Raw genomic sequence first — 12,131 nt, 5'->3', positions numbered from 1 at the left:
GGCTGGAGCATCTCCTGAGATACACTAGACTCGCACATATTTTGCATAATTCGCACACGATTCAACACACGCTGTATTACACACGAAATAAGAATGATTACTAATAAACTTATACTAAGTAGTATACTAAACCAAAGAATATTGAACACAGGTAGGTATAAAAATATTTGCTATTACGGACCACAATTTTACCTTAATTTAAATTCCGAAACTTTAGGTAATAATCTTGTTTCATTGTATGTTAATGACCACCCTTGGATAATCCCATTCAAAAGCAATTGGTCACTTTCTTATATCTATGAACAGACCATACCTTTTCACCCTATTCCATATCCCTTAAAGTAATTTCCCTTTTCAATAGTTTATCCATTCTGATGACGGTTTCCAACTTTTTTATGTTTCCGGTGGTTTCCATTCCTTGTTAGTCGATCTAATTGGCACTTGCTTCTCTTGTGAGAATTGTACAGGGTGGCCCATTTAAAAGGGACCTATACCAGGGGGGGTTGCAAAAAAAAAATTCAAACACGAAAGTTGTTTCTATTAAAATGACCTATATTTTTTTACTTTCCTAATAGTCACTTTTTTATACAGAGGGTGGTAAAACAAACTTACATTTTTTAGGATAAAATACCTTATATTTTATTGCATTTTTGGATAGTCCCTTCAAAGACAAATTCAACGATATACATATATGAGTATGGATCTGTGTGCACCGTTTCGAACTTATTCAGAATTCGGGTTATGTTTAAACCATCATTGTTGGGTTGCTTATTCACTTTTTCAACTTTTTTCCATCTATTATTTTTACGAAAATAATGCTTTTCTTTAGGCAATGATCAAATTTAAAATATTTTCTTAAAATACGCGGTGTTGTCATAGTTCGCAAAATGATATTTTTCTCAATTTTCTCAAATCTGGACTTCTCGCTCGCCAGGAGTTGCTTCCGTTTTGTCCACTCCATTCTTTCAAATTTTCGCTTGATGGTAAGGAGCGCCATTTTGCTGCCAAATTAAATTTGGATGCTCTCTTTAGGGAATATTATTATGTATAAGTGGCCGAATTTCGTTCCTTAATAAGTTTAAATATCGTACGGATGTAAAATTTTATTGGTAAAACATGGGTCTTAAAATTCTAGATCTCCAGGTTGCGCACCATACTTTCACGGATCTTCGCCCCTGCTTGTTTACTTCAAAAACGGATTTTTTATTTTCTGAACTCCAATAATGCGTATTTTCTCTATTAAATAACATGGCAGATCTAAATATTTGTAAATTTAAATGGCTTATAACTGTAAATTTTTAAACATGATTCAAGTGTGGTTCGTCTTACGTCTACATCTGAAACGGCGATCCGGGTAGAGGTCTCTGGAGAATTTTCAAAATGCAGAAGAATATCTACCTGCATATTTTCTTCCAAAACCGTTTGACTCCTACTTTTTTTCACTAAAACACTGCCATTTGTTCGAAACTGCTGGTATATTTTGACAAATATTTTTTCCTGGTCTATGGGGAAATTTGGGTGTATATTGTCCGAGAGCAAGAGCTGGACTTTTACTATTGGCGATATACCATTCTAATAGGTCAACTTTTTCCTCCTTCGTATACATTATGCAAAATAGACTCAACAAAAATGCAACTTAATAAAATTAATAGAAAATAGTAGTCCGAAAAAATACGCTTAAAATATTATAATACCCGCCAAGAAATCAGTAATATTACCACAACAGAGAACTACTATTGTTTTTAAAGTTACTGCGATGATTATGTCAAAATGGTCAAAATTAATAATATCATCAATTTTGTGTTTGTGTCTTTCAACAGGCCGGTTTCTATACTATATTATATCTATATTATTAAGAATATAAATATTTTTTAAAAGTTTTTTTTCTTTCATTTAAGGACCTTATTTACCAGATTCTTAAATTATGAATTTAAAAGAATTTATGTATTCTTGGAAAATAATTGAAAATTAAACCAAAATAGTAAGTCAGAGACCCTACTATGTTATATAATAAGAAAATTAAGAAAAGTATCATTTTGCGAAACCTGGCAACACCGTGTATTTTAAGAAAATATTTTAAATTTGATTACTGCCTAAAGAAAAAAGAAAATAGTTTAAAAAGTTAATAAGCAACCCAACAATGATCGTTTAAACATAACTCGAATTCTGAAGATGGTCGCTAATAAGTTCGAAATGGTGCATCACAGATACATATTCATATATATCGTTGAATTTATCTTCGAAAGGACTATCCAAAAATGCAATAAAATGTAGGGTGTTCTATTTAAAAAATTGTAACTTTGTTTTATCACTCTGTATATAAAAAAGTGACGATTCGGAAAATAAAAAAAAAGGTCTTTTTGATATAATCAACTTTTGCATTTAATTTTTTTTTTTAAACCCGCGTAGGTTTCGAGATAAGGTATAGGCCCCTCTTAAACGGGAACTGTTACTGTGACTTTAATTTCTTTATTTCCAAGTCTGTAACCATAACGCTAATAATTTTTTCCATATTTATAACTAAGTCTCGGTCCTCCTTAGAAAATATCTGTTCCCCACTACCAAGCTCCTTACTAGTTGCCAACTTTAAATTCTCTATTTCGTAATAAAATTGCAAAATTAGGTCCTAGTTACTATTATTCGGAATTCTTTTTTTTGCAATTCTTGCGGGAATTAGAATTTAGAACCTCTGGACTTCCGTTCTATAGCAGCCCTTTATTTTTAATGTTATTTATATCTTCTGATTTATCGCCTCCAGTTTCAACCAAGGGAGGCGTTCGCAATATTTTACTTTTTAATGCAAATGTCTCATCGCGATCCATGTCTCTATTATTTAAGTACACTTTTATTTATATCACTTGTAGGAATATCTAAATCTAAAGAGAAACTGCGCGTTTTTTCCGATTGAGTCAACACCATTCCTTTTTTTTTTATCTTGTATGATTTAAGACTATTTTCACCCATTACACTTTTTTATGTTATATCCGTCCGAGAAACTACAATAAACACAATTTATTCGGGAGCACGTCCGTACCGCTCGATAGCTACGATGCATGGAGAATCGTTTATTATTGTTATTCATTATACATACATTACTATTATACAGGGTTACTCAAAAAGAAAGTGCAGATTTCAAACGTTTATTCTTTCCAAGCTACAAAAGATAGAAACATGACTCTAAGATTAATGGATAGTGAAAAGTGTAAAATGTATTATTACTATCGTAACAGTTCCATTTATGGCCGCATTGGCGCTGATCTTTGTTCTTGTTTTATTTGCAAGTGGGTAGTCTTTAGTGAACTGGCGACCCCACAGGAGAAGTCTTTTTGTATTCTACAATTCTCAAAACCAAAGTCCATTGTTGCAGTTTAGCGAGCATTTCGTCATGAATTTTACGAATGGCATCGAGATATCGCACATCGAACGAGAACATCGAGCGTATTCATACATTTTGCGAAAGGATCCGAAAGAAATCCACATCGAGAGCAATCAAACAATTTAACATTACTCAACCAAGAGTATGGCAAGTTCTAAAATATCGTCGGTCCATGAAGCCATACAAAACATACCATAATTGTATACTTTTGCAATCTGCTTTTTCTTTTTGAATAGAGTTGATGATAGCTGAGATACGAGGGACATAGTCTGCCTAAATCTCCATGGTGCTGACTTTTGCCCGCAATTATGGAAGTTAGCTGCCGACAGCAATAAAACTCGAGTTCGGTAGGTATTAAAGGACAGAACATTACGGACGGACTCTCAAATGCTTTGGTATATATATTTTTTTGTTTATTTAGGTGGGTATAATCTTATTAAATTACGCTAAGAAGAAACAATGATATTAAATATCTACAATAAATTCATAACTAGGGATATCTATACATAATTACATATTTATTCTAAACGTCTATATCTAATTCTGTTCCACTATCAGAGTCGTCATTGAAAATGAAATAAAAGAGTCCTCAATTTTGAATTTTTCCATCTCTCAATTGATATGTGATTAATTACATTTTTTATCAAATTCATAGCACGGGGATTTAAAGTAGGAGTAACATTTTCTGCTCTGGTCTTTGATTTTACGTTTTTCCATGAATGGCCTATGGCGTTAAACATGCAATGGAGGAAGGCATAAAAATTATCTTTTTTAATTGCATATGAATTTTGGACTTCCAAAAGTTGGGCCTTTTTGTAACCGAACTTAAAATAAATATCATTTTTTAACAAATATTCCTGGATTTCAGTTTTGGATCTTGATAAGACTGGTGCTTTGAGTAGCAGAATATTCTTTACTGACAGCAACAAGCAGCTTGGAACAAATCCGTCATCTGACCCAGCATGTATTATGGCGGTGCGTTTTCCTTTATTTGAAGGTGTTTTCGACTGACAGTTTAGAGTGAAATAAATCGATCCTTTGAATACAGTGATGTGCGTATCGAACCATGTTTCATCAAGGTAAATTATGGATCTCTTGTCTAATCTATATCTTTTAATTTCTTGTGTGTAATCTCCATTACTATTTGAATTTTGCGTATTTTGCGGTACTGAAATCCCATTTGACAAACAACTTCAACCTCCATAGAGTGGCACAACTTATATTTACATTGGTTTCATCATCTTCTAGCCTCTTTTTCTGTTTGTCCAAAGTAGGAACAACCTCGCTTTGATTCGATGTGAGGATTAGGTCCTGATCACTACTGCCCATACGGTAAGTTTGAAAATCACTACATTTATTAATTAATACTATTAAACTACTAATAATATATTTTATCGCCGGTATAGCCGTTTTTGTAAGTAGACAGTTTTTTTACAAAGCTTCCTGTTGAATAAGTCCTCTACTGATGAAAGTTTGGTACACATTTTTCACAACCTGTTTTGCGTCAAAGGACAAATGATTTCGACGCGACATCTCGCAAAATCTCGTAAAATAACTTTTTCGAAACGCACAGTAAAAACGATTATTCAACACTGCCGCAAATGGTCAACATTCAACATATCAGAAAGAAAGAAATATACCTGAGCCACTCGAATATTTTTTTGTAAATGGCTTTACCAAATAACAACAGGTAATAAAATCGTTAAAGTTTTATTGGAGCGGGTCTGTCGAAACCCAAGACGATGAAGATTGAGAAATATTTTTTCAATTTGGCTCTGTATCTTAAAAACTAAAGGAGCCATGGAAAGGTTGTTAACGACATGTTTAGTTTCATGGAAAAGTAGTACACTGAAAAAGTTCCCACACCGTGAAACGTGGTACATGCCGGAAACTAAAATTTAAATAAAAAAGTTCGCGAGAAACTAAACTTTGAAGTTGACCCAAATTTAAATTGAACGTTAGTTTTGATGCGAATGACATTAAATACTTATGACCACATAAAGCTCAAGCTCATTAAAAGACATCTTGGTCTGCAAACGCATTTATATTGATTACAACCTTCAATTACTTCTTCTTCACTAGAACATACGAATTTTTTTACCGATATTACGCTGACGGTTGCCTAGCATATGGGAAAGCAAAATTAAATTGCAAAATTAACAATTAAAAACTCTAGTCGAGGACCACAAATCTGATAATAAGTAGCGGCGTTAAATATATAGGAAATGTTTGTATTTGCGGTGCCAGGTTGCACTTGTCCACTGCACACCTCGAGCAATGAACCACAGACAGTTGGTTGTCGATGTTTGCCTCCCTGATCTTGTGACAAATGTCGATGTTGCTTTGCTGGGCAAGCTGGCAACCTCTGATGATGTACTGTTTCTCACCGACTAAAAAAAAAAATGGGCATTTGTTTGTAAATCTGCAAATATCAGTTAATTATCATCAAAACTACAATACAAGACATCTTAGACAGAGTTTGTTCTGATAGATGGAATTATCCAATCAGTAAAATAATATTCTAGTAGGAAATTGTCTGCTCTGTTTCATAACCTAATTGCGAAACTCAGTAGTCTTAGCAGTATTCCAAACATATAGTTGATCTAAATATGCCCTAGTATTCAAACTTAGAATTATAGTCACTTTTCGAAACTTGTTAGCACAGTTGGTATCTGTGATAATGGATAGTGTTTTTGAACTGCGCGTTGTAAAAGTGAGAAACTTATTCTCATTGTCGGAAAACAGGATTATCTATTAGGGCTTGGAACGATGTTCACTGAAATAAAATGATTAATCACACTATTGGGAAAACTAGATTTGTCTGTGGACTGGAGACTATCATGAGGATATGAATGCTGATGTTTTCGAACTCTACTTCCAGCAAATGCTAGATCTCATTCCTCCTGGGTCTGTTATAGACATTGATAATACCAACTCATGAAAATTTGAAAAAATAATCTTAATCATGTTTTCTTGAAAACGAAAACGTTAATAATTTTTCAACGAAACTTCCACATAGATAGAGCAAAATCGGCTCACCAATGGCTCGATTTTTGAGAAACATTAATGGTTAAAACCGCATGGCGATATCTTCACTACCAACCGAGATATAGGGGTTTTCAAGTTTCGGCCCTATTGAAAATTGCCCGTAACTGTTTTATTTTAAATTAGGGCATTTTTTAAGGCAAATACAGTTTCGTACCCAGATTTTTTTTACTCTTCTCCATTTTCTCGTAAATGAATTCAACTTTCTTATTTTATATGCCAACCATAGTTGGCTATGGTCTTGAATACATGCTCGTGTCGAGCCCTTTGGAGCCATATAGAATTGTTTGTATCTGTGATTAAAAATGGCGGAAATTAAGGGCATTTTTTGTTTGTGATTAGTAGACCGTGCATAATATGTTAAAATAGATGTAATATATATTTTTTTAATTTCTAATATATTATTTTATTATTTTTGAATATTTAAAAAACAAGATTATAGTTATTTTAACCTAATAAATAACACACTGAATATTAGAGTACAAAATATTAAAAATTAAACTTTTACATGAAATATTTTAACGTAAATGTTTGGAAAATTATATCTTTAAATATAAGATCCTTTAATCTCCCCCATAAAAAAAAACTAAAGGAGTTAGATCAAACGATCTCGCAGGACATAGAATGGGGTCTCTAGTTCCAATCCAACGTTGTCCAAACTCTTCAATTAAAAATTTGCTTGGTGATAATAAATACTAATACTACTAATAAATAAATAAATATTAATATCACCATTTTAATTAATAAAAATAAAATGCCACAAATTTACCTCGGAAAATTGCTACCCATACATTGAATCCTAAGCGACCTTGTTGAACTTGTAACACTACAGCATGAGGATTTTCTGTGCTTCAGCAACTAGAATTGTATCTATTGTATTTTCAGATAAACCAGTTGCAAAATTGTATTCTTCTACCGACATCCCCATTATGTAATTGGTGGACTATTCTGGTTCGATATAGCTTAAATGTATATTTTGTAGTCAAAACTTTAGTTTGTTGATTCAGCCAGTACTCCTGAGGATATGCATGCATTTTCCAAATCTTCTCCAATTACATTCAATTTCCGGATTTCCCGTTCTTCGTTTAAGTGGTTTTCATTTTATCTTGACTTTTTCACACTCCTGTAATTGGTTAAATTATTTTTAACGTCCGAAATATTTGCTTTTTTGGTTGGTAGCCCTCTGGATATGTATTGAAATAAAGTTCATTGGCTGCCTCTGTATTTTCGTTTGATAAACACTGTTGGAATATTTTAAATTCCTAAGTGAACTAAAAACTTAAGTTTGGACACTAAAATTATGTTTCACAGAACACAAAATTCATTAAAGGATAAAAGTTATTTCCTTAACTGTAGTAATACATAAACAAAAATTCCGCCCTTCTTAATCATATATACCAATAAATCTATTTGGCTGAAGGCATGTTTTTCCCATAGCCAACTACTATTGCCATAAAAAATAAGAAAGTTGTATTGATTTACGAAAAAACGGAGAACTGTAAAAAAATCTGAGTACGCCACTGCATTTGCCATAAAAAAATGCAACAATAATATTTTTGTCCGAATTCAAAATTTTCATAAATAAAAAAGTTATGGGCAATTTCGAAAAAAAAAAGAAAGATAAATAGATAAAGACGTGATTTTCTGAGTATGAAAAATTCTCCTTGATTTATTCACAGAACATGTACTAGTTGCCTTATAATGCACTAGTACTTTGCCTTAATATGAATCAGCTTGGGCCTGTGTGTATTTAAGTACCTCGTTTTGTACACAATCTCCATGAATGTTTCCGATAAAGCATTTAGATTTATTTACATAACCTTTATTCTTACAAACACTTCAGGATTAGGCACGATAATCCGCATTGGTTGAAGATTAATGGAATGCAAAAGAGATTCAGTTTCAGTAAGGTCATTTTTATTTTAGTGAGTGACGCTTTTCCGTCACAGCAAATTTCTATACGTTGCTGATAATTCGTACGGGCATTTTCCTAAAAAAAGACATTTGATTGGCACATTTATCTAAGTAATTGATCGAATACACCGAGGATAATACAAAACCGCATTTTTCAATGTTCTAGAATCAGCGAGGCTAGTAGTTTTATTATTTTTTTAGTTGTACATCAAAATGTTGGAAAAATAAACCCGTGCTTTATTTTTTCCACTTAATTCGATTTTTTTTTTATTGACAAAGGCAAAGCTGGGGTGGGTTTTTTGAAGGTTAGTATTTTTTTAAATCGAACTTGTCCCAGGTCAAAGATTTTTTATAAAAAAAATTTATATACAGATTTAATCATTAAGAAATTATATACATTATATTGTTATCATTACTGTCATTACTATTTTATTATTATTATTACATTATACATACAATACATTAATATATTAATTCCTTTCATTTTATTGACCAATTAAAAAGGATATTCTGATTAGTTTCGACGTAAAATCCTTCTTTACTAAAGTGCCTATTCCTGAAACTCTCAACATTATTTCAGATATATTAAAGTCCGAAAATCTGGACCCAAACCTTCTCGCGTAAATTGCAAAATGCTTTTCTGGAACATATTTTGCTTTTAACGGTCAAATTTTTGGGTTCTCCATTATCACCAGTCATCGCGAATATATTTATGGAAGCCTTTGAGAAGAAATCCCTCAACAGCTTCTATCTAAAGCAAAATTTTGGAAACCTTACGTTGATGATTCTTTTGTTTGAGGAATTCTTTGATCTCATGTTCAAGAATCCCTCCTAGATTTCCTTAGCCATTTAATCTTTATACATCCTAACATACGTTTTATCAATAGAAAATCAAACCTAGCATTGGGGCATTTTGTTTACACAAAACCTAAGCGCACAGACCAATAAGAATGCATTAATTCTTACACCACCATCAGGCCCAACAATCATCGGTTACAAACTTTCTTGTTTACAGAACGGAAAAACTATCCCAATCCATGTAACTGAACCTACATCTTACATATGCTCTTCTCTTTAATAATTTTCACATTAGAGAAATTAATCGTTCCATCACAAATTACACTTCACCACAACCTTCCAAAGAGTCGGAAAGCGACCCCACACTTGCCCATGTTGTCCTTCCTTACATTCGAAGCATTACTGACCACATCAAGAGTTTTTAAGAAATATGTTGTCAAAACCAGAATTACCACTTGCCCAAAAATCTCTCAAGGTCTTCGATCCGTCAAAGATAAAATTCCGTTTGAGATACCAGTAGTTTACAGCATTCCACGCATATGCGACAAAGAATATATTAGATAGAGTAGACGAAAAATATCAACTAGACTCAAAGAAACTGATAGAGCCTTAAAACTACGACAAATAAACAGATCAACAGTTGTCGACCACAATCAAGAAAGCGGACATCAAACTTTATTCGATAAAACTAAAATTCTGGGATGCAATTAATTCTTCTACTAATGAAAAATCAAAGAATTTATAAAAATCAGGTGTTTATCTTTCACCAATATCCGAATCATTCATTCGAGACGAACGTTTATGCCTCTAGTTTAATATCTGAAGAAGCCAACAGGATGATTAGCGAAACGTCAGCAATTCATCAACAGACGACGCAGGAAGAATCCAGAAGATTCCTAAATAGTAAAAATATCCGGTAATAAATACTTAATTGCCTTGCAATAAATCAACTCTTTTTTGCAATTTAACTAATCAAAATAGAATATTCTAGGTATGTTCCAAAAATATTTTGACTATTATTTGTTTATAAATTATTAGTTGAGTAAGTTTAAAATATCAATTGCTTTTTTCCTATATTTGATGTATTGCGTATTTGTTTTAAACAAGTTATTACCTACTTATTACAAAAGGATTTCTTTCCGTTCTCATGATGACTACATTAATCAACCTTGAACGTCTATATTTTAAGGGTTGTTATTGCTAAAAGATTTCTTTAACATTTTAAAAAGAAAAGAGTATCTGCTGTCATTTTGTATGGTTGGATAGGGACCGCCGTTTGCATTTTCGGTGTCTTCAGGTTTGGTGACCGTTTTCTTGTTGGTTTTAAGATAAGTTCATTTCTTAAATTATTGGCGATAAGTAAACAAGCAATTTAGTATATATATCATATATGGGCTGTATAAAATTAAGCGTTGAAAAATAGGTCAACCAAGAAGAGCTGAAAGATTACACTTAAACATTCTTATTAAATGTCTTTCGTTTTATTACCCAAACCTGAATAATAGCAAGTAGGTATGATTAAAAAAAAATCTGCTCGTTTAATTTTAAGTAAGGCGGATATCATTAATTCATAGTGGGGGCAAATTTAATTCCAATTAAAATATTATATTTTAATGGGAAACCTGTTAAATTAATATGGGATGTGCTTGGAATTAAAAAATAGGACTTTCTAGTCCACGGTTAGCATTAACGGAAAAAATGACTCCTTACAATTTATATTGATAGCATGTTTGTTTTAAATCAATAACGTGTTAAAATTGTTATATTAAACATTTAAAATAATATTTTGTGATGCTTGTTTCATTATCTGTTAATTATGATTTGTATGATGTCCTTTTCGATTCAAATGCAGACATTATTATGCACATTTTAGCTTCCACAGGACATTATAGAACCATATAGCATTTTATTGATTTATTAAAAAGCACCGGCGGTATTATTTTTTAATTTTAAAGCGTTTTTTCTCTGAGTGTACTTAAAAATGTATGGAAAACAATTTGAAATACTTTTTTACTTAAAAAATCCAAGAAAATGACCCTGTCTTATCAGAAATTAAATTTGATATTATACAAAATAAATATGGTGATATTTTTGCAAAACATGTGTGTAGGTGGCGCCATCTACAAGTTATCGCAAAACCGATTACGCCATTTCATTTGTTATCCCCGAAAACACCCGCGTACGGATTTTCGTGCCTAAATTTTTAAAATTGTAAACGTAAATAATAAAAAACAGAAAAACAAAATTTCTTTTATCGCCCTATATCTCCGTAACTATTATCTTTCGGAGATGAGTTCATTTGATAAATCAAAATATGAGTTTTGAAATACCCCGTATTCTATGGTTTGATTTTTGCGCGGCTCACGCTCTGAAATCTTACCTTTGGTAACGACCTTCAAACAGTTCAAGTCCAAATTTTTGGCCATGTCGAGATGGTCCACTGCAAAAATGGCATCGTATCGCGGATCGACGCTCTTGGCAAACGATTGCGTTTTCTCGATGGCGGTCTTGTCACAAATGACCGGCTGAAAACCGTATTTTTCCGGATACGTGCACTCGGTTTCATTGGACTTCGATGAGCAATGGTAACACTTTACCGAATTGCCTGAAAATAGATAGATATTTAGATATTCGATTTAAGAAAATGTTTTCGCTAAAAGAAAAGTTCAACATAAAAATGTAAATATTTAAAGAATTAGGCACAGAAACACTCAAATCACTTAATTTTAAATCTGTTTTGTCTACTTTCGAAAGTCAAGCAAAAATATGATTATAGCAAAAAGCAACCAACATAATTTTAGTTATGAAATGTTGAACAAATGACCGGCTGAAAACCGTATTTTTCCGGATACGTGCACTCGGTTTCATTGGACTTCGATGAGCAATGGTAACACTTTACCGAATTGCCTGAAAATAGATAGATATTTAGATATTCGATTTAAGAAAATGTTTTCGCTAAAAGAAAAGTTCAACATAAAAATGTAAATATTTAAAGAAT

General features: G+C 32.3%; 1 protein-coding gene across 1 annotated transcript; it reads right to left on the bottom strand.

Moving 5' to 3' along the window:
- Positions 1-5,412: 5,412 nt before the first annotated feature.
- Positions 5,413-11,734, bottom strand: LOC132699983 (uncharacterized). The gene is made up of 2 exons (XM_060667007.1): positions 11,514-11,734; positions 5,413-5,766 (listed from the first exon to the last, which is right to left on the bottom strand). The coding sequence occupies exons 1-2, from the start codon at positions 11,557-11,559 to the stop codon at positions 5,549-5,551; spliced, it is 264 nt and encodes an 87-aa protein (XP_060522990.1). The 5' UTR covers positions 11,560-11,734; the 3' UTR covers positions 5,413-5,548.
- Between the last annotated feature and the right edge of the window lie 397 nt (positions 11,735-12,131).

This window comes from Cylas formicarius, unplaced genomic scaffold, assembly GCF_029955315.1.
Source record: "Cylas formicarius isolate icCylForm1 unplaced genomic scaffold, icCylForm1.1 PGA_scaffold_3__17_contigs__length_32017465, whole genome shotgun sequence".
In the NCBI taxonomy this organism is placed as follows: Eukaryota; Metazoa; Arthropoda; class Insecta; order Coleoptera; family Brentidae; genus Cylas; species Cylas formicarius.
The sequence above is the reverse complement of the archived record's forward strand: the minus strand, read 5'-3'. Positions and strand labels throughout refer to the sequence as shown.

Excerpts from the sequence above, each read along its gene's own strand:
- LOC132699983 (XM_060667007.1), bottom strand. The coding sequence starts at position 11,559 with ATGGCCAAAAATTTGGACTTGAACTGTTTGAAGGTCGTTACCAAAG. Across the intron at positions 5,767-11,513 it reads TTTGAAGGTCGTTACCAAAG|TCGGTGAGAAACAGTACATC; the intron begins GTAAGATTTCAG and ends TTTTTTTTTTAG.